Source organism: Pelophylax lessonae (genome assembly GCF_965119305.1).
Source record: "Pelophylax lessonae genome assembly, chromosome: 4".
Taxonomy (NCBI): Eukaryota; Metazoa; Chordata; class Amphibia; order Anura; family Ranidae; genus Pelophylax; species Pelophylax lessonae.
The window spans coordinates 509,696,914-509,721,020 of NC_138771.1; the positions used below are offsets into that span (position 1 = coordinate 509,696,914).

Here is a 24,107-nt window from a genome sequence, read left to right on the forward strand (position 1 = left end):
GCTGGCAGGATCACCATGTAAAAATAAAAAGAGAAAAAAGCCTAAAAAAAAAAAAAAAGGGCAACATTCTTGCAGCCAACACACAAGGCCTGGTAAGATGCAATTTAATACATTTTTGTTCTTGAATTTAGATACGCTGTAAGTGAAATCTCTTGTTGTACTGACAGCATGGATGACAGCACACAGACCCCTCTTATACAATGACCATGCTTTTATTTCTTTCTGTTTTTATGGTGATAATATCTATTCTATACTCTCCCAACATGCTATTTGGGTGGAATCTCCAGACATAGTTTAGGTGCATTTTAGCACAGAGAGATGAATGATGCTGGGAACCCCAAAATAATAGATGTCTGGCACTAAAACCCATTAGGCAGATAATTATAATAAGTCCTGTTCCCATGAATATTTAGAATATTAGTACTTGATGTCCAGCTGTATTTTCTGTTAGACAAGTGTTTACAATAAAAGATAATTGCACCAGGATATAATGTTTTTAAATCTGTCTGGAACGAGATTGTCCGACTTACGGCCAGGGACTGAGCTGCGGTCTGTGACTGTGTTTTTGCCTCCCAAAGTTTGCACTAACTCCTCTATTTACAACCTGTAGAATAGTTTTGGACTTCTTGCAATTTCAAACTGAGAGATCTTAATGCCCCTAATACTTACCTGAGCCCCATCTCCATCCAGCGATGTCCTTGAGTGCCTAGGCCATCCAGGACTCTCCCTCCTGATAGGCTAAGACACAGCAGCGGAACCGTTGGCTCCTGCTACTGTCAATTAAAGTTGGTTTGCCAATAAGAAGAGGGGAGGGGGGGAGGCCAAACCACAGCTCCATGTCTGAATGAACACACAGAGCTGTGACTTGGCTCGGGTGCCCCATAGCAAGCTGCTTATTGAGGGGGCACTCGACAGGAGGGAGGGGCCATGAGCGCCGGCGGCAAATCCGAGAAGAGCAGGATTGGGGCTTTTCTGTGCAAAACCACTACACAGAGCAGGTAAGTATGACATGTTTGTTATTTTACAGATAAAAAAAACGTGACTTTACAATCACTTAAAGTTTAATTTGGTTACATCTTGCCTTCGCTGGGTCCTCCTCCCCCCATTTGGCACCTTTCAGGGGGGATGGGGGAACAGGTACCTGTTTTTGACAGGTACCCTTTCCCACTTCCGGGAGACAGTGCCGCAGTGCCGCCCCTCGGAAGTTCCGTCCCCTTTCTCCTTCCCCCGCCGCCGAGCCAATGAGAATGCACAGCGCGCACCACGCATGCGCAGTAGGGGACCAGCTGTGAAGCCGAAAGGCTTTGTTGCCGGTTCCCCTTAGAATGAATGGCGGCGGCAGCACCATGCAGCCGATTCGAAAATCGGCTGGGGTGCTGACACCGTGGACCCTCTGGACAGGTAAGTGTCTATATATTAAAACTCAGCAGCTACAGTATTTATAGCTGCTGACTTTTAACTTTTTTTTTTTTTCCACAGCTGGAACACCTCTTTAAGCCCTCCTATTCTTTACAGCCAAGGAAGCTGCTTCTGTTTGACCTGCAACTGCCATGGTGCTGCACACGTGATTAGGTATGACAGCAGCCATTTAATGGTTTCACAGTTTGAGGACACACAAGCAAATGTGACAGTTAGCAATCCTGGCATTCCAGGAATGTAACTATTTTTGAAAACGTTAAAGCCGAACTTTACCTATAACAACTTGATAAAAAAATAATGTTGTTTAGCAAGGAACTTACATTCCACATTAATATTTATGCTACTAACATTAGTGTGTCCTGTAAATTGTTCCTGTTTCTTCTTGCTGGAGGCTGCCATTTTTCTGGAGCCCAGAGCCCCTGAGCAGCAGAAAATCATAAAGCAGAACCCTAAAGATTTTAACAGTTTAAAAAAAACAGTTACATTCCTGGAATGCCGGGATTTCTAACTGTCACGTTTGCTTTTTGTCCTCAATCAAACTGTCAAACCATCAAATGGCTCTTGTCATATCTGATCACATGTGCAGCACCATGACAGTTGCAGATCAAACAGAAGCAGCTTCCTTGGCTGTAAGGGATAGGAGGGTTTCATTCTGCTTTAAGGCTGTCAGCAGATCAGCCTCTACATATTCGTCAGTGCCTAAAAATGGAGGGCAACTGAGCATGTGCAGAGCAGGGTGAGACTGCTGTATTTTAACCACTTCAGCTCCGGAAGGTTCAGCCCCCTTCCTGATCAGGCCATTTTGTGCGATACGGTACTGTGTTGCTGTAACTGACAAATGTGCTGTCGTGCAAAACTGTACCCAAATAAAATTGATGTCCTTTTTTCCCACAAATGGAGCTTTCTTTTGGTGGTATTTGATCACCTGTGCGGTTTTTATTTTTTGGGCTATAAACAAAAAAAGAGCGACAATTTTTAAATAAAAACAATATTTTTTACTTTCTGCTATACAACAAAAACAATTAAAAAAATGTAAAAAATCGAATTTCTTCATCAGTTTAGGCCAATATCTATTCTGCTACATATTTTTGGTAAACAAAAAATCTCAATAAGGGTATCTTGATTGGTTTGCGCAAAAGTTATCGTGTCTATAAACTAAGATCTATGGACTTTTAATTTTTTTATTTTTTTTTACTAGTAATGATGGTGATCAACGATTTTTAGCGGGACTGTGACATTGCGGGGACCAGTGACAGTAAGTGACAGTTACTGGGGACCAGTGACACCAATACAGTGATCAGTGCTAAAAAAAATGCACTGTCACTGTACTAAAGACACTGGCAGGAAAGAGGTTAACATCAGGGGCAATCAAAGGGTTACATGTGTTCCCTAGGAGTTCTTTCTTACTGTGTAGGGGTTGGTTTAACTGAAGGAAGACAGACATCAATGTTTCTGCGTAGCAGAAACACAAAATTTCTGTCTTCCTTAATAGCAGAACAGCGTTCTGCCTTGTTTACATAGGCAGACCACCGTTCTGCTTCTCTCAGAACGATCGACGGATGCCGGACCCCCTAGTTGGCTCCCACTGTGTCTCCGCACACCCCAGAGCCGAAGAAAGAAATCACGTACAGGTACGTGATTTCGTGCTTAAGGCCCACCCCCGCCTGCTGCAGTATATGTACGTGAGGCGGTCCTTAACCACTTAAGCCCCGGAAGATTTTACCCCCATTCCGACCAGGGGGTATTTTGCGATTCGGCACTGCGTGAATTTAACGCACAATTGCGCGGTCGTGCGACGCTGTACCTAAACGAATTTGACGTCCTTTTTTTCCCACAAACAGAGCTTTCTTTTGGTGGTATTTGATCACCTGTGCGATTTTTTGATCATGCGCTATAAACAAAAAAAGAGCGTCAATTTTGCAAAAATAGCAATATTTTTCACATTTTTTTATATGAAATTCCCCCAAAAAAAAATGTAAAAATCAAAATTTTTAAAAATTTTCGGCCAATTTATTTTATGCTACCTATGTTTGGTAAAAAAAATCGCAAAAAGCGTATTTTGATTGGTTTGCGCAAAAGTTATCGCGTTTACTAACAAAGGGAAAGATTTTTGTCATTTTTGTTGTTTTTTTTTTTAACGCGTAATGGCGGCGATCTGCGATTTTTTTTGCGGTACTGCGACATTGCGGCGGACAGATCGGACCCTTGACTGACATTTTTGACACTTTTGGGGTTACCAGTGACATTTCTACAGTAATCAGTGCTATACATATGCACTGTTACTGTAAAAATACACTGGTAGTGAAGGGGTTAACTTTATTTGGAAGGGAGGGGCTGTGTGTGTCCCTAGGGGCGTGGTTTCTACTGTGATTGGCTGTGGCTCTAGCTGTAAGGACACTGATCAACGGATCTACATACCAGATACGTTTTATCAGTGTCTTTGCAGCGAGGAGAATGACAGGCAGTTTGTTTACACAAGCTGCCTGACATTCTCCCTCTCCCCCGCCGATCGCCGAGTGACCGGCGGACATCGGGTCCGCTGGTCACACGCGCGGGGGGGTCCGTGACCACGCGGGAGCGGGAGCGCGCCCCGGGGGGCGCGCGCTCGCTCCCTAGACCCTCACAAGCAAGCAACGTAGCCCTACGTTAGTTTGCCTGTGAGGGGCTGACCGCCGACGTAGATAGTCGTGCGGCGGTCGGCAAGTGGTTAAGAAGTTAAACAGTATAGACATATATTTTTAATGTTTTACATAGCTATACCTGCAAAAGGTGCCAGCCTGAAGTGATCTAGCAGGACTTCATTTTCTGACTAAGTTTCCACTTTATTTCAACTTTACGATTTACTGCTGCTCAGAGGCTCTGGACTTTAGCAAAATGGCCTCCATCAAGAAGAAACAGGAACAAAGCTGGAGGCAATTTACAGCACACACTCATTTTGGTAGCTTCATTTTTAATGTGGAATGTACTGTGTATGTTCCTTGCTAAAGAGCATTCTTTTTTTTTCAAGTTGTAATGGGTAAGATTCCACTTTAAAGGCTAAGTTTACCTTTCTGAACATGTTACATGTTACATCCGTACTTAGGGTGTAACATGTTCAGTATGCACCCCATGGATCCTCCTCCCGCACATGCTGTCACAATTTGAAAATGGAGCAGTCACGTGGGGCTGCGCTTACAGTACAGGGCTGCGTCATTCATTGACAATTTCCTGTGAATGAACATACTACAAGTCCCTTCAGCCTTTGCGGCTGACAGTTTCTAGTTCTCAAGGAACTGTGAGGGTGCTGGTGAGCGCTCCCATAGCTAATTGAACTGCCTGCCTGCATCAAAGGTATGGGTAGACAGCTATCCTGAGAGTCTGCAAGAGCCTGGCATTACACCTGCGATCTGCTGATTGCTAGTGCAATTCTCTGCAGACTTTTTACAAAAAATAATACATGCACTTTATTTTTACCTGCACAAAATGTGCATTTATTTTATTTTTTTTTCATAAAGTGAACCTATACAATAATCTGTTTAACACTCAAGGGTAAACTTTCCTAATGCAGATTTCCAACGTTTGCATGGTTTGAGTTGCCCAGGTTTGCAGCAATTTAACTTGCCGACTGCCCCACCTACATTTACTGCGGGGTGGTGGCTCCTGTGCCCAGAATACTGTACAGGTACATGATTCTGAGGTTCTGGGTCCTGGGGGAGCACGCGCACCGCCGACCAATCAGCGGGTCCGATAGACTCGATGTCTGCCAGCATCCACCAATCATTCGAAAGAGGCAGGAAATGGCAGGATGCCTATGTAAACCAGGCAGATTGCAGTTCTGTTAGTAGGGGAGGTAGAGATCCTGTGTTTCTGCTAAGCAGGAACACGGATCTCTGCCTTCTCACAGCAAAACACACCCCCACAGAGTAATCACTCCCTAGGGACACATTTACCCCTTTGAGCGCCCCTGATGTTAACCCCTTCCCATCCAGGGTCATTAGTACAGTGACAGTACATATTTTTAGCACTGATCACTGTATTGGTGTCACTGGTTCCCCAAAAAAGTGTAAAAAGTATCACTTAGGCCCCTTTCACACTTGTACAACCTAAAAGCTGTGCGATTTTGCTGCAAAGTTGACTGGACTTGAAGCAATGCCTGTGTAACCTTCACATTAAATTTGGACCAAAGTAGTGCAGGGACTACTTTGAAGTCATAGAGTACAACTGGTCATGTGACTTTGCAGTTCCAAGTCGCAGGACAAGTCGCACAAGTTTGAAATGGGCCTTAGTGTCCGATTTGTCTGCCGCAATGTTGCAGTTCCGATATAAGTTGCTGATCACCACCATTACTAGCAACAAAAGAAAAGAATTTCCGTAAAACTATGACATGCTTGTAGAAGCTTTAACTTTTGTACAAACCAATCAATATATGCTTATAAAGATTTCTTTTTACCATAAATATGTAGCAGAATACATATTGGCCTAAACTGATGAAAAAAAATGATTTTTTACATTTATTGAATATGTTTTATAGCAGAAAGTAAGAAATAACGGAATTTTTGTAAAATCTTACCGTAAAATTCCTTTCTCTGAGTCCTCCGACAGTCGCCGTCCCTTCCCAAGTCTTCACCAATGGGTATTGACCTTTGCTCCGTAGGAGTAGCTAGGCAACAAGAATTGTTAATACAAAAGCTTTTAGCATAGACACACCCCTAGGGGCTGTCCCCTCAGTCAATACCTCCCTGCACCAGCATTCCCAACTCAGTTTGGTAGCATAGCAGTAAGAGTACACAAAAACCCCAAAAGAGGGGCGGGGGGCGGCGACTGTCGGAGGACTCAGAGAAAGGAATTTTACGGTAAGATTTTACAAAAATTCCGTTTTCTCTTACGTCCTCCGACAGTCGCCGCCCCTTCCCAAGTCTTCACCAATGGGACGTCCCAAAGCAGTGTAAACATGAGGGGTGGGAGACGCAACCGTGGAAAAGGCAACGCAGTACCCACATCAGAGAAAGGAACCGTACCACAGTAAGAGAACAGACTGGGCAACAGGAGCAACAACCCAGGAAAGACAAGTCACCCAGGGGTAAAACACCCCAATAACCAAGGGCCCAGAAAAACAAGGATCCCTAAGAAACTGCCGCACTGAGAACTTTACGGCCAAAGGAGGCATCGGCCGATGCGTGAACATCCACCTTATAGAATTTTGAGAAGGTGTGAACGGACGACCAAGTCGCCGCCTTACACACCTGGGCCACAGAAGCCTGATGACGGTAAGCCCAAGACGTACTCAAGGATCTGGTAGAGTGCGCTTTCACAGGGAAAGGTGGAACCTTCCCCTTCAAGGCATAGGCTTGCTCAATGACCTGTCTGATCCATTTGGCGATGGTCGCAGCCGACGCCGCCATGCCCTTCCGAGGTCCCTCAGGAAGGACAAAGAGGGAATCCGACTTGCTAAAAGATCTAGTGGACGACAGGTAAACCCTGATCGCCCGGACAACATCCAAGGAATGTAAGGCAACCTTCTTCGGATGCTTAGGCTTCGCGCAGAGCGAAGGCAAGACAATGTCTTCATTAAGGTGAAACTCCGAGATCCTTTTCGGAAGAAAAGATGGGTTAGGTCGCAAGACCACCTTATCCTTGTGAATCACCAGGTAGGGAGAGCTGCAGGACAAAGCCGCCAGCTCCGACACCCTGCGAGCCGAAGTGATCGCCACCAAAAAGGCAACCTTTTTGGACAACAGAGACAACGAGATCTCCCTGATCTTTTCAAAAGGAGCCTGTTGTAACATGGACAGAACCAAGTTCAAGTCCCATGGAGGCAAAGGTTCCCTCCTAGGAGGAGCCAAATGTCGCACCCCCTGAACAAAGGTGCTAACCAATGAATTAGACGCCACAGGGCGTTGAAAGAGAACGGCCAGCACAGAAATCTGACCCTTAATTGTGGCCAACGCCAAAACGCTGGTCCACTCCAGTTTGGAGGAAAGCCAACACTCTCGACACCGAGTATGAGCGAGGGGAATACCCCCTGGATTCACACCAGGCAAAGTACGCTTTCCAAGTACGGTAGTAAATTTTTCCCGAAGAGGCTTTTCTAGCCTTGATCAAAGTGGTAATGACCTCAGGGGAGAGACCCCTATCCTTCAGGACCTGCCTTTCAACAGCCAGGCCGTTAAAGCCAGCGACTGTAAAGCAGGATGGAATATCGGCCCTTGAGACAGAAGGTCTTCCTGAAGCGGCAGGCGCCACGGAGCGTCGACTGCCAGATTTACGAGGTCTGCGTACCAAGACCGGCGAGGCCAGTCCGGTGCCACCAGAATCACCGTGTGCGGTTCCGAGGCCAATCTGCGAAGCAGCCTGGACAGTAGTTGAATCGGTGGAAAAGCATACATCAGACGATACTGATGCCATGGCGCCACTAACGCGTCTGAGGCGTACGCTCTTCTGGGAGCCTTGGCCTTTGAAGGGCTTGCCCTTGGATTGTAACCTAAAGGCACGAAAGGACCACTGAGAGGGCCTAGACGAGGAATTCCGTTTACCACGGAAGGGCTTATGCTTGTGAGACTGGGGTAGGAGAGTACTCTTGCCCCCCGTAACCCCTTTTATCAGAGTATCCAAAGCCTCGCCAAAAAGGCGAGATCCCGCGTAGGGGAAATCCGCCAGCGTCTTGCGAGAAGATTGGTCGACCGACCAATTTTTCAGCCAAATCAGACGACGGTTCAGTATTGCCACGCTGGACAGGCACGCAGCCAAGGGAGCTAAATTCAAGTCCGCATCACACAAGTACATGACACCCTGATGGATCTGGTCCACCATAGCCAACGTGGTAGGCGAAGCTGAATCAGCCACCAAGGTGCGTCTAAGCATCTTTGTCCAATCTGCAACAGCCTGCGCTGCATAATGGAAGCAAAAATAGGCTTCAGCATAGAACCAGCAACCATATAGGCATGACGGGCAAGAGACTCCATTCTCCTGTCCGTAGGGTCCCGGAAAACCGGGGTATCCTCAGAAGGCACCGCAGTAGCCTTGTTCAAAATGGCCACCGCGTGGCCTCTCTCTTGTCCCCTACGATAAAAGACGCCGTGGACAAGGCCGTCTCTGAGGGGATCTCACAGCTCCGGAAGGAGCTCGGTGACCACGCTCATAGACTACAACAGACATGGAGCACAGGATGTCAGATCTGGAGGACGAACTGCAGGGATCTTTTGCCTTGGACCAGCAGGCCAGGCAGACGCAAAGGTACCTGCTAGACAAAGTGGATGACCTGGAGAACAGGTCTAGAAGAAATAATCTGCGGATTATAGGGTTACCGGAAACCTTTGGCGCCGACGCTCTCTGTGATCTGGCCTCCACTAGACTGCCACAGGCCCTGGGGATCCAGTCAGCTTGCTCGGTGGAACGAGCTCACCGCCTGGGAGCCCCTTCCAACGACAGACGCTCTCCTAGAGCTGTGATAGTGCGATACCTTAACTATATGGACAGACAGAATATCCTGAAATCTTTCCGCAACGCTAAAAATCTGCAAGTCGATGGCCACAAACTGTTAATTTTTGCCGACTACTCCCAGGAGGTTTCCCACCGCAGGAAAGCATTCCAGCCTATTTGCCAGGCTCTGTTCCACAAATCTGTGAAATTCACATTGGCTTATCCTGCCACTCTACGCCTCACGGACTCTGCTGGTGAACAGAAATCCTTTACCATCCCGGACGAGGCCTGCCACTTTTTAGAGCGCCACTACCATATGACCCTGGACCCCCCTTCCACGCCTTCTCCCCAGCGCTCTCAAGGGGCGCAGGAGCAACGGAGTCAAAGAAGAGATCCAGCTAAAAGACAACGAGTGTCCGGACCATACCATCGCCAGAGAAATCGTTGACTATGAACCGACGGTGCCCTACGGGTTTGTCGCAAGTCACTTTGAGTGCTTTCAACGCGCATATCCTGTGCTCACCCTAGAACCAAGGCAATCGGCCTTGTGGTAATTATAAGTTGCTCAAAATTGCACGAGATTATATCTCACAGGGTTATGCTATGTTGTATAAAGCTTCTTCTGATCCCTTCGGGGGGGCGCTGTTGTGGGCGGTCATTTTTCTTTTTATTTTTATTTTTTTTCTTCTGTTACTGCCTGCAACGGCGCGCCGCGAAGTATTATGGTTAGCACGGTTGTGCACAAGACAAGCTAGCAGATGTTGTTATACTGAATGATGTTGTAGTTACCTAATATGGTGTTACGGTTATTTATCTTGATCGGCACGCGGTCGATAGGCCCACACAACTTTACCGGTATGGGACGGTGTACCATATGGAAGTGCGAGAATCCTCCATCTATATGGGTTAAAGCACAGCGTTTCACATCACTGTATGTTTGACTACCCTTCCAGATGGGCTGCTCGGCTGCATCCCGGTAACGCTGACCTATGCGTGTGCGATCACACATGAGGAAAAAAGAGAAGTTCGAGAACTTTTTTTGCAACCCTCACCCCTGTTACCCTATTGCCCCTTTTGGTGTCTCCCTACTGTCCCTATTTACCCTAATGACACTTGCATCCCCCGGACCAATGTTCGGCTTCATACACGCCGCTCCCCAGGCGTCCATACCACATTGTACTCTTACAGCTCGCAATCTTAGGGATATTGACCAACACCTATTGCCCTTTTACTGGTTCCCACCATGAGCGTGATCTCGTGGAACGTCAAAGGTCTCAGGTCCCCCAATAAGAGGATGGCGGTTCTCAGACACCTGAAACGTCTGAGGGCCGACATCGCGGTCCTCCAGGAAACGCATCTCGAAGCCAAAGACTTCCACCGCATGCGCAAGCTATTGGTTGGGCAGGTTATAGGTTCCCCGGCAGTCAAGGGTAAAGCAGGAGTACTGATCCTAATTAACAAAAACCTCCCCACCACACTGATTTCTTCTATCACAGACGATGACGGACGGGTAGTGGTCGCACGACTAGCGACTGCCCAACGTGAGTGGGCGCTAGCAGGCATTTACGTTCCCAACAGCTCCTCGGAACCCTTCCTCCAATCGACCACACAAACACTGGCCCCGTATATACATCTCCCCCTTCTGGTGGTTGGAGACTTCAATCTCCTCATGCATCCTACAGAGGACAGATCATCGGGGAAAGGCCCCCTAGAATCGCACCCTCCACGAGGCTCCTCACTGTTGAGCAATTTTGTAGACGGTCTGCACCTCTCGGACGTATGGCGACTAAATAACCCTGATGGTAAAGAATACTCCTTTTATTCACCTCCTCACCAGACGCTGACCAGAATTGACTATATATTTGCTAATCCTACTATGCTCCCCTTCACGGTACTTCCCCATATACATGAAATAGCAGTATCAGACCATGCCCCCGCTTCAGTGAAACTCACGCTACACTCACAGACAGCAGCTACCCAGTGCTGGAAGTTCCCATCTTTTTTGGCTAAAGACCCGGGTATCTCCTCCCTCATCAGGCAAGCCTGGTCTGAATTCCTCGCCACTAACGCTTCGCCCGAGACCTCTCCCATCCTTCTTTGGGAGTCTGGGAAAGCAGTGCTCAGAGGCCGTATTCTTTCCTATGCGGCTGCATACAAGAGGAACATAGCCAAAGAATTTGTGGCGACCAGCTCTCTGCTGAGAGACGCTCAGGCGGCATTGCATGCTTGCAATTCTGCCGAGAACAGGGACCGGTGGCGAAAAGCCAAAGCCACTTTTGACGACTGGGCTGCCAGACGAGAACAGCTCTATAAATCCCACCAGGACTGGAAATATCACTATTACGGAAATAAACCCGGAAAATTGCTAGCCTCTCTTTGTAGAGGACCCTTCACCCCGACACAGGTATCGACCCTCAAGGACAAGGACGGAAAGAAAGTCGAAGACCCCCAAGATATAAATAGAGTATTTGCCCAATTTTATAAGACATTATATGGCCATGAACCCATGAATGAGGCAGTGGCGTCAGACTGGCTCTCGAAAGTGTCCCTTCCGCAAATTACTGAGTCACAACTGTCCCAACTGAATGCGCCCATTGCCCTGGAAGAAATCCTAACAGCTATTAAATCCCTCTCTCCCGGCAAATCCCCTGGCCCTGATGGGTACACCCCAGAATTCTACAAATTAGCAGCGACTTCAATAGCCCCGACGCTACAGGCAGTGTACAACTACATTCTTGACGGCAACCCATACCTTCCCACAGGTCACCAGGCACATATCAAACTAATTTATAAAAAAGGTAAAGACCCCACGGAACCAGGCTCATACAGGCCGATTTCACTTCTAAACGTGGACTCCAAAATGCTTTCAAAACTGATGGCGGACAGATTGGCGTCCATCATGCCCTCTCTGATACACCCTGCGCAATCAGGGTTCACCAAAGGCAGATCTGCCACCTCAGACGCCGCAATTATAACCCTTGACGCCGAGAAGGCTTTTGATAATGTAAACATTCAATGGCTGGACCGAGTACTCACGACGGTAGGGTTCACGGGCAGATTTCTGCACTTGATCAGAACGATGTATGCACAACCGGAGGCTCAGGTGGTGATAGCGGGCATGACTTCACAGCCGTTCAGACTATTCAAGGGGACGAGGCAAGGATGCCCGCTCTCCCCATTATTGTTTAACCTAGCCCTTGAACCGCTGTCTAGGCTCCTGCTGTCCCACCCCGACCTTCACGGCATCAAGGTCGGAAACGAGGAAGTACGAACTGCCATGTTTGCGGATGACGTATTGATATTCACATCTGACCCAGGCCGGGATCTTCCAGTGATCCAGGCAGTATTCGCCTCATACCGTCAGTGCTCAGGCCTTCGCATAAATTTCCACAAGAGTGAGATCCTGCCCCTTAACACCACACGTACCCCACTCTGGGCCAACTCCTCGACGCTCCGCATAGCTGCACAACACATTACATACCTAGGGGTTAAAATAGGCCGCTTCCCTCACTCGATATACCACCTAAATTACACACCGGTAATAGACAAGATGTTGACAGAACTCAAGACCTGGTCAGGATTACCCCTCTCGTTTATGGGCAGATGCCATTTATACAAGATGGCCACTTTCCCTAAGTTACTGTACCCGCTGCAGACGATACCCTTACTGCTGAAACACAGCGATGTGAACCGGCTGCACAAAGGGCTCTCGAACTTCATCTGGCAGGGCAAGAGACCCCGGATCTCTCTCAACAAGCTGCATTTACCTAAAAAGGACGGGGGAGTAGATCTACCAAATACGAGAATGTATAACCTATCTTGCCTCTTGAGAGGTTGCCTAGACTGGATAGGTAAGGAGTCCCGATACACTAATCACTCGCTGGAAACACAAATGGTGTACCCGCATGATTTGACTGCTCTGCTGCACTGTGGGACGGGGGATCTCCCACTGTCTCTCCGCAACAATATTTTAATTAGAGACACGGTGGCCGCATGGAGGGAGGTGAGAAAGAAATTGGGCTCTCCCCAACGTATCTCACGCCATTTACCCATCCACCGTCACCCCGGCTTCCCTCAGGGGCAGCAGCACTCAATCTATGCATTGTGGATCCGGCGAGGGATAACACTATTGTCGCAGCTCTTTGACATGAGTACTGGGCATCCTCTGAGCTACCAATCTTTTGCTGAGAAATACGACCTACCGAAGGGTCACTATCTATACTTTAGACAATGTATAAGCTTTGTTAACGGCATTTGTAGCACTCCTCATAAACGATTCCGTCTGAACTTAGTGGACACTTGGCTTAATCAGGGTAAGCACAGGATATCGCACCTTTATAAACCTCTACTTCAAGAACTGTCTCAGAAACTGACACACACCATCGCCAAGTCCTGGAATAAAACGCTCAACTCGACACAAGCTCAATCCAAGGCCCTTCAGGGCTACCTGTGCACCAGGCGCTATATCATATGTGAATTCTGGAGAGAACAACAGTTTAAGATACTCCATGGAGCCTATTACCCACACATCAGATGGTCCAAGGACGTAGTGCACCACTTCTGCACTCTGTGTAAAGATCGCTACCCGTCACTGCTTCACAAACTCTGGCTTTGTCCGCGGGTGTCCTCGTTTTGGGATAAAGTCATACGATACATAGCAAGGGTAATTGGGGTGCAGCTCCCAAAAGACGTGTACCTCATGGTATTCAGCTACATGGATAGCGCAGTCGCTGGAGGCTCTAAGGCATCCAGAGGGATCATTTCTCTTTACAAACCCTGGATAGTTACCTGTCTCATGGTGGCGCGCAGGTTGATTTTACGCCACTGGCTGTCGGAGCTTCCCCCTACCATCGAGGAACTCACGTCTGATCTGACTGCTTTGAAAAACACCGAAATGGTGGGTACCCTAAACAACCCTCGTCTGCCTGGAGCCATAAAGCCAAATAAGTGGAATCTTCCTTCCCATGACCTTACTACCCCTGCAGGACTGCTACACACTCCTAAGAACTGACCTGAACCATCTACACTACCTTGGTGGACTGGCGCAAGCCTCTGATAAACGGTCACACTTACTACGAAGATTAAAGGACAGGTGATGCTAGGACACGAGCTTGACAGTTATATGATGGATTAATACGGTCGCCTACAGCTAAATATATAACTATATGGTGTTTAATGTTACATCTATTCTATACATGTTCCACCGTACAAATACCATAAGCAGGTGTCTTCCCCCTCCACACCTTCTGCTCAAGGCCTCTACCTCCTTAATATTCTTCTCCCCCTGCTCCATTTCCTCCCTCCCCCCCCCCCTCCCTCACACTCCTCACCCTCTTCCCCATACCCCGCATGTTTTGCAGGCCTGTACCCCCCCCTTAACTCACCCTACCCCCCTCCTCTCCTAAACCCCTCTGTTTAAGATGAAAAATTAATAGATTATCACCAGGTTAGATTGTCTATGTTTTCCTGGATTCTGAAATTCCTCGACATTTTATTTCATGATGCCAGAGTACCCTACTTATGTTGTGTGCGCTAAGCGTACGAGGTTTTTCTAATTTGCACCCTGTTAATGTTGCTCATCAACTGTCTTTCTACTGCTGTACTGAGTTGAATTTCAATAAAATATTATTTAAAAAAAAAAAATGGCATCCGCGTGATCCACCTGAGGCGCCACACACCAACGCTCGTCGGTGGAGGGCGCAAACGGATAAAGCAGTTTAAACTTATTTGGCACAGTAAAGGGCTTCTTTAAATTGCGCCACTGTTCATTAACAGTATGGTGAAATTCAGCAGGACAGGGAAAAACCTGCGCTGATTTTCGAGTCCTCTGCGTTCCAAAAGAGGACACCCTAGCAGGAGGAGTAGGCTCATCCTCTAGGTGCAAGTTATCTTTAATGGAAGCAATCAGCTCATTCATGAGTGCAAGTTCTTCAGGCCAGCCAGGGGGAGAAACATCGACCCCCTCCACCTCTGCCTCCCCCTCGGACCCCAGAAGGTCCAAAGATGAGCGGGACCCCGAGAAGGGTACGCCAGCCACAGCAGCCACATCGCCCTCTGAATCAGAGGAAATGGATACCCTGGCCCTTTTTGCGGATCGTTCAGCCATCAGCATCTGCACCTGAGACACTAAGGAAGCCACTACAGCGGTCAGATCGGCCCCCTCGGGGGGTGCAGCAGCCCCCTGGTCCCCAACCAGGGCGGGGGGAAACTTGCTATCCTGAGAATCCATGCCCCAGTAATGAAAAGTAAAAAAGGTACTGACCCTTTAACACCACGGCGAGCGCAGCCCACCGTACACTACTGTATGCACCGACCCCGCAGGGATAGATAACACTGAGCAAGGAATGACAGGACAAAGAAGGTAAAAACCTGGAGAGAGCACAACAGGCTGCTGCCACCGATCGCTGTTCCCAGAGAAGAGGAAGTGATGCAATAGCTGGCTGACTGATATAACCTATGAGGCTCCGCAAACATGGCCGCCCGGCTGAGGGATGAGGCTACAGGAACATGGCGCCGACATGTGCTCGGACGAGCACGGCCCGCCAAAATGGCGGCGAATGGCGCCAAAACACGGCGCTGTACAGGGACAGGGCCGGTCACAGCATTCAAGCAAAGAAAATGGCGGATCGCCGCAGCGGCCGCCGCACAACACATGTCTGCACCCAGAACTGCACCCAGAGCATAACTCACAGCAGAGCAGGAAGGCCCCCCCCTCGCAGCCCACAGGCAGTGCAGCCATACAGGGACCTGACAGGGAGCCCGCATTTACACAGACATGGGGGGTACTACACAGCCACAGACTGACACCCACACAGAAGGTCCCCACAAAGAAGGTGCTTACCGTACCAGATGGCGTGGGGAGCCGTCTCCAGCGACAAACTGCTATCAAGGCAGACAGGGAGTGCCGCAGCCAGGACGCTTGTGGACTGCAGCCATAGACCGCAGCATGGCGTCCAGTGAGGTAGCCACCTCACAGGCAGCATCCCTGCAGCGAACAGGGATGGGTCGTTCAATGTGCCAGGGCAAACCTAAGCTGAACGCTCAATGGCAGGCTGGGGATCCATCTGGCTCTCAGCCCTGGGATCCAGGGCGGCCAGTCCGAGACCCAGCTCCGCATGATGATTCTTCATCCGAAGATCCCTAAACTAAAGCTGACAAAACAACAGTTAGTAAAGAAAAGAAAAAAATACTTGAAATAAAATCAAATAAAGGGTAGAAGGCTGAGACTGAGCCCCAGCACAGGAAAGCCAGCTACTCCTAAGCTAGGCAAGATCAAACTGAGTTGGGAATGCTGGTGCAGGGAGGTATTGACTGAGGGGACAGCCCCTAGGGGTGTGTCTATGCTAAAAGCTTTTGTATTAACAATTCTTGTTGCCTAGCTACTCCTACGGAGCAAAGGTCAATACCCATTGGTGAAGACTTGGGAAGGCGCGGCGACTGTCGGAGGACGTAAGGGAAATTATTATTTTTTTTTTTTTTTTCAAAATTGTTGGTCTTTTTTTGTTTATAGTGCAAAAAAGAAAAAAAGCAGAGGTGGTCAAATACCACCAAAAGAAATCCCTTTTTTTTGGGAAAAAAGGTCATAAATTTTATTTGGGTAAAGCATTGCACGACCGTGCAATTGTCAGTTATACAGTGCCATACCGCAAAAAATGGCCTGGTCATGAAGGGGAGTAAATCTTCTGGAGCTAAAGTGGTTAAAACTTCATGCACAAGGCCGTACACCATACAGCTACCCATTGGGATAAATTAAAAAATACGACTGTGCGCAGTCATGCACCAGCAATTGCCTAAAGCACCTGCACACTTGCAGATACAGTGCCTTGCGAAAGTATTCGGCCCCCTTGAACTTTTCGACCTTTTGCCACATTTCAGACTTCAAACATAAAGATATAAAACTGTAATTTTTTGTGAAGAATCAACAAAAGGTGGGACACAATCATGAAGTGGAACAAAATTTATTGGATATTTCAAACTTTTTTAATAAATAAAAAACTGAAAAATTGGGCGTGCAAAATTATTCAGCCCCCTTAAGTTAATACTTTGTAGCGCCACCTTTTGCTGCGATTACAGCTGTAAGTCGCTTGGAGTATGTCTCTATCAGTTTTGCACATCGAGAGACTGAAATTTTTGCCAATTCCTCCTTGCAAAGCAGCTCGAGCTCAATGAGGTTGGATAGCGTTTGTGAACAGCAGTTTTCAGTTCTTTCCACAGATTCTCGATTGGATTCTGGACTTTGACTTGGCCATTCGAACACCTGGATATGTTTATTTGTGAACCATTCCATTGTAGATTTTGCTTTATGTTTTGGATCATTGTCTTGTTGGAAGACAAATTTCCGTCCCAGTCTCAGGTCTTTTGCAGACTCCATCAGGTTTTCTTCCAGAATGGTCCTGTATTTGGCTCCATCCATCTTCCCATCAATTTTTACCATCTTCCCTGTTCCTGCTGAAGAAAAGCAGGCCCAAACCATGATGCTGCCACCACCATGTTTGACAGTGGGGATGGTGTGTTCAGGGTGATGAGCTGTGTTGCTTTTACGCCAAACATAAAGTTTTGCATTGTTGCCAAAAAGTTCGATTTTGGTTTCATCTGACCAGAGCACCTTCTTCCACATGTTTGGTGTGTCTCCCAGGTGGCTTGTGGCAAACTTTAAAGGACACTTTTTATGGATATCTTTAAGAAATGGATTTCTTCTTGCCACTCTTCCATAAAGGCCAGATTTGTGCAGTATACGACTGATTGTTGTTCTATGGACAGAGTCTCCCACCTCAGCTGTAGATCTCTGCAGTTCATCCAGAGTGATCATGGGCCTCTTGGCTGCATCTCTGATCAGTCTTCTCCTTGTATAAGCTGAAAGTTTAGAGGGACGGCCAGGTCTTCGTAGATTTGCAGTGGTCTGATACTCCTTCCATTTCAATATTATCGCTTGCACAGTGCTCCTTGGGATGTTTAAAGCTTGGGAAATCTTTTTGTATCCAAATCCGGCTTTAAACTTCTCCACAACAGTATCTCGGACCTGCCTGGTGTGTTCCTTGTTCTTCATGATGCTCTCTGCGCTTTAAACGGACCTCTGAGACTATCACAGTGCAGGTGCATTTATACGGAGACTTGATTACACACAGGTGGATTCTATTTATCATCATTAGTCATTTAGGTCAACATTGGATCATTCAGAGATCCTTTGATAACGTCTCCTCGGACGAAACGCCGTTAGGTCACGGCGTGCTGACGTCATCTCCGGAAGCTTATCAAGGCAGCGGATGCGCCTTGCCGTCCGGCCGGCGGCTATAAATCCTTCGCTACCTATTCATTGCTGTTTGTAAGTACACTACCTCATTTAAATAAATCTGTTGGAAGTTTTTACACTATTGGCGCCTTTTCTTTCCTTTATTGGCTGGTCTGGCGATTTACCCTGAGAACCACAGCGGCTCAGCTCGCGGCACTAGGGGGTCCTAGAGGCCACCTAGGCACAGCAAGTGGTTACATCGTGCTATCTATCAGTGATTTGCTTGGATTGCCATTGAGTCCCTGAGGACACCTTTCCATACATTGGGAGATTACATCAAGTGTATATCGAGCATTTTTCTCTATGGTCTGGTAAGAGGCTTTAAACGCTCCCGGGTGGCTTGCTGATATTTGGTGCATGTGGATTCAATGTTCTGCTTACTTTTCATTTCCATCTGGTAAGAGGCCTTTATGTCTGGTGGTGGTTCACCTTTTAAAACTTGGATAGAATATACGTTTGCAGATCTATCTGGTAAGAGGCTCTACGTTTGGTGGCGGTCTTTTCTTTCTTTGTCACAATGATCTACACGCTCATTTACTTGTTTTTTTGGTAAGCGGCTGCACAATTGGTGAAGGATTTCACATGATTTGTAGTCCTATACATGTTGATAATTGACAATTTCTGTACGGTATCACGCTATGGAATGTCTTTTTCCTCCACATGATATATGACCATCCATTGAGAGTTTTGCGCTAGAATTATATTGGATCACCTGGGCACGTAAACTCACCTCATCATATGAACCCTGCAATTTAAAAATTGCCGTTCTGGTAAGCACAATTCCTACGGGATCTTTTGGAGGCTGCACAAGATTCTCAAACACCATTAGTCACTTTCTACGTTTATTTGGGACTTTAAACAGTTGGACATTTATTTGTTTCTTTCAATTCAGCGCGACTTATATAATACATACATTCAGAGATCCTCACTGAAATTCTGGAGAGAGTTTGCTGCACTGAAAGTAAAGGGGCTGAATAATTTTGTACGCCCAATTTTTCAGCTTTTTATTTGTTAACAAAGTTTGAAATATCCAATAAATTTCGTTCCACTTCATGATTGTGTCCCACTTGTTGTTGATTCTTCACAAAAAAATACAGTTTTATATCTTTATGTTTGAAGCCTGAAATGTGGCAAAAGGTCGCAAAGTTCAAGGGGGCCGAATGCTTTCGCAAGGCACTGTATATACTCCGAATGCTACTTTTTTAACACTTTTAAAACTGTAGCTTTCCATGACATAATCCCTGATGATCTTACCATGTAGTGATAGGTTATATGGTGACAACACTCTCCCCCGTCCCATAATTGCTCTCCTGTGTTGTCACTCTGTCACATCCTCTCCTAACAGATACCGCAAGGGGCTGTGCCGATGCACATTACTCAGACATGGTCCACTGTTGTCATTATCAGAAAACCCATCCTGAGAAATGCCCTGCAGCCATCGCTGGGGTGTCGTCTGAACAGAGGCTGCAGGAGATCAGCAGCATGAGCTGCTACAGCTAATGAAAACATAGGTGAAAGCAACATTTTCTAAGATGAAAAAATGGCAATTGTTTAAATACATGCGATTCATTCATCTGGAGAGTGTTTCACACTGGTCCAATAGGAAGGCATGTTGGACAGTGGGAGGAAACCTCACAAATGGGTGCATAGGCTTTTGATACAGTCCTGGTGATTGGCAGAGGGCAGGTTGCCTCGGGGGAATGCTGGGATACTGTATAAAAGCCAGGAGCACACATGCTCAGGGTCTTTCGTTGGAGAGCAAAGTCCCGGAGGGAGAGGGCAGCTGCCTCCTCCTCTGTAGAGGTGCCATGCAGTGGCAGGAGGTCGTCCTGAGGGTCAGAGGAGCAGTTGGGAGGAGCTGAACCCAGAGGTCCAGGGAAGCTGACAGAGAGGGGAGACACTGGTGGTCCTGTTTCTGCTGTATCGTGAGTACAGGAACTTGTGTCAAGGGGCCTGACCTGAGGGGGGCCACCCCTGCTCCTAGGATAGTCAGTGGACGGGTGTCAGCTGAAAGGGGATGCTAGTGAGAGTGTCCCCTTATTAGAGGGCAAGAGACTAAACCCCATTCACACTTGTGGCAGTGTGGATTAACAGCATGGATGTTTATGATCACTAAAGAAGTTCTGAAGATAGAAGTCCTCATCTATGTGAATAGTTCAATTGGAGTATCCCACTATTCCCTTCTCCCATCCCAATTACCAATAAACAACAAAAAACCAACACCCGTAGAGTGTTTATTTCTGGGAAAAGCCAACAGGAGCAAGGAGGGACCCAGGATCTGTATCTGCTTATAACTGTGTATTGGTAACCAGGGGAGCCCGCAGAGTTAATATCCAGCAGTTCCTGCCGGGGGGAGTGCTACATTTATTTAGGGCTTCCATCTACTTTACTAGTGAGATGCCTTTACGGTGCGCTGTTTATCACAGCAGTATTCATAGTACTCATAACCCGGGAGACACACCAGCACTAAACATTATTTTTGGCAAGCGGGCAAAGAAAAAACATGGCTTCCAGCACCATTGCGAGGCTGAAGCGTGACACTGGAAGGAAAACAATTTTTTGTTTTGACTGGCCTTATGAATTATCAGCATTCTATATCTCTGAAGAGGCCTCCGCCTTTTCTATCTCCCGCTAGGTGTCCGATTTCCTCGTCGCTGTCATCCTGTCCCGGAGACCTGATGCAGCCTGCTCACTGCTAATGACCTGGATTAAACTCTGACATGTTCAGATAACTTCTAAAGATGCCATTTATTTATAGAAATCTGTGACAACCCCACTTTAGGTTGGTTATGTGTTCCCATTCACACAGCATACCTAAAATAGCTGAAAAATATTTCTTACCTTTCTAGTTGTCTTTCTAGTGAAGGTTTATAGTTAGCATTCCATGAGCAGCATTTATTGTTCTGAATAACTTGATTGGGGGACAGATTAATGCTCAGATTTTTTTTTCTTTTTTTAACATACAATGTACCACCCATGGCTTGAGATATTTAAATCTTTATTAGGGCAGGCAGTGTGCACATCTAGCTTACACCTGGTAATGAGATCTGCCAGCACAGTAGCTTCTTAGCATTACATAGAAAGGGAAATCTAGGTAAGATTTTTCAGCAAGAGCAAAATATGTTTAAAGGCATTTTAAACCTTTCTATCTGCACCTGAGGCATGTTGCATGGCGCTGCAAAGGTTATTGCATGACCACTGTCTGTAGTCTGAGAACTAAAACTTTCTTTGAAGAAACTATATACCCCACAATCCCTGAGCTCAGAGCTATACAGTAATTAGATCTGACCCAGGCGCAAACAGTCAGAGCTCACCATGCTGGAAGAAATGCGGTTTGACACATGTATACTCCCATATTCTTCTAGATTGTAAGCTCTAACGAGCAGGGCCCTCTGATTCCTCCTGTATTGAATTGTACCTGTAACTGTATTGTCTTCCCCACACTTTCAAGCGCTGCGAAAACTGTTGGCGCTATATAAATCCTGTATAATAATAATATTTGTGATGTAACACAGAGGAAATGGCAAGGCATACATTAGGTGCTGTGTGACCCGTAACATGAAGTTTCCTATCCATAGGGACAAGCAAGCTGAAAGGAATAGTAAAGGCAGAAGGTTTTTTATCCTAATGCATTCTATGCATTAGGATAGAAAGCTTTCTGTGTGTAGCAGCCCCCTCAGCACCCCCTAATACTTAACTGAGCTCTATCTCTATCCAGCAATGTCCACGAGTTCCTCGCCCATCTGGGACACTCAGTTTACCAATCAGGATAGAGAGGTGGAGCTGAACAGCAGCTTCATGTCTGTATGGACACACAGAGCTGTGACTCGGGTCGGGTGCCCCCATTGCAAGCTGCTTGTTGTGGGGGCACTCGACAGGAGGGAGGAGCCAGGAGCTCCAGCCAGGGACACGAGAAGAGGAGGATCTGGGCTGCTGTGTGCAAAACTAACTGCACAGCGGAGGCAAGTATAACATGTTTGTTTTAAAAAAAAACAAAACACAAGATTTTAAAATCACTTGAATGTACACATGGACACAGGGAATCGATCAGCCACCACATTAGAAACTGCAGCCACAACAAATTAGCTCATCATTACAAGGTAGAGAAAACAACGACACAGGGAATCTAACTACACTAATATCGTGTTAAAACTAAAAAAAACATATGAAAGTGTACAATGCCTTTAAAGGGGTTCTAAAGCCTAAATATTTTTTTACGTAATGGATTCCTTGTATTAAAGTGTTTGTAAAGTCTTGTTTAAAAAAAAAATAAAAAACAACAAACATGTTATATTTACCTCCTCTGTGCAGTTGGTTTTGCACAGAACAGCCCTGATCCTCCTCTTCTTCGGGTCCCTCTTTGGTACTCCTGGCCCCTCCCTCCCTCCCTCCCTCCTGTTGAGTGACGTCACAGCAAGCAGCTTGCTATGGGGGCCCCCGAGCTGAACTGCAGCTCCGTCTATCCATTCAGACACGGAGCTGCGGGTCAGCCCCTCCTCCTCTCTCTCCTGGTTGGCTAACTGATTTTGGGACTTTGGATGACAGCCGCGGGAGCTCAGCCAATCAGGAGAGAGAGTCCCGGGCGGTCGAGGAACTCGTGGACATCACTGAACAGAGATGGGATTCAGGTAAGTATTAGGGGGTTCTGAGGAGGCTGCTGCACACAGAAGGCTTTTTATCCTAATGCATAGATAAAAATTCTTTTTCAGGTGTAGCGATGGCATGGTTGATGAGATTTACAGTATATGAGTGGATACTGTTTTTTTATTCTTTATAAAAGGAATTGTCAAAAACTGTATGTGTGTTTTTATTACTTTTTGACACATTTTCGGTGAATGGGTAGCGGAATTAGGAGTACCCCATACTCATTCACATGGGGGGAATCTGGGTGACTTCTAGATTCCGGTAAGCTTCCTGCCCGCATACCCCCACAACCACAAAAATGTTGAGGGCATATGGCCTGGTATTGTTCAGGAGGAGGGGGGGGGGGAGGAGCTGCATGAAATTGTTGTTTATGGTTTTTAAAAAAATAATTGATTTTAAGTTTAGAATATCTACAATAAAATTTATACGATTTTATAAATCTGTTGTACGCCTTAAAAATCCCTTTTGTTCCATTTTGGATGAAATGGATAAAGATGAGAGTTTCTGTGAGGTTTTTATTGCTATCTGGGGAACTATTGGAAGGATTTTCCCCACTTGTGCTGATGACAATGGTTTTACTGGTGGAACAACATAGATATTAATAAAAAGGAAAAAAAGCAAGAACTGCAATGCATTTTAACAAATTATTGGAAAGGGGTATATTGTGTTGTTACAATGCATTGAAGTGCTTTACCTTTTTCCCTCTAGCCCCTTGTACATGGAGTTAGAGTATGTTGTGCTTGGGTACTTACCACCCAGGGTTTGCTGCAGAAATTGTAGATGGAGTACAGGGAATTGACGCTGGGGACCCCCCCATACTGCAGGCCCATGATCAGGCTTCGGAAATCCTCACCAAGAGTCATGCTGTATGCATGCTGACGGATAAGCACAAAGTCCGGTTTGAAGGATCTGGAAGGAAAGGATAATGAAGGTCAGGGAATTCAGCGAGCTGTGGAGATAATGAGGTTGATTTACCAAGGCCAATATATTTTGCAGGGGCAGTTGCACTGATTTTGCCCAGAACTTAGTAGTTGTGATGAAGCTTAACCTTGTAAAGAATACCCAATCAGATGCAAGGTAAGCATTTTTCCTTGCACAATTGGATGTTTCACCACTAAGCTCTGGGGAAAACGAGTGCAACTGCACTTCCCCAATGCACAGTATATTTCCCTTTAGTAAATGAACCCCATTGTCAACCAAACACATATATTTTATTTAGAGGCAGAACTTTAAAAACGGACAAAAAACTCAACATTGTATTTGACCTTACCAACACTAAACTACACACGATGACAGCATGGTAGAATGTTTTTGGCAGTGGTGCTTTCATTTTTTTAACTTGTATATAATAAAGTAA

General features: G+C 46.6%; 1 protein-coding gene across 1 annotated transcript in view; it reads right to left on the minus strand.

The window, feature by feature from the left end:
* The window catches only part of SYN3 (synapsin III), a 594,890-nt gene that overhangs the window by 332,643 nt on the left and 238,140 nt on the right, over window positions 1–24,107 (minus strand). Inside the window, exon 5 of the mRNA XM_082255354.1 lies at window positions 23,503–23,659. Coding sequence (XP_082111480.1) covers window positions 23,503–23,659 — 157 coding nt within the window. The remainder of the gene's footprint in view (window positions 1–23,502; window positions 23,660–24,107) is intronic.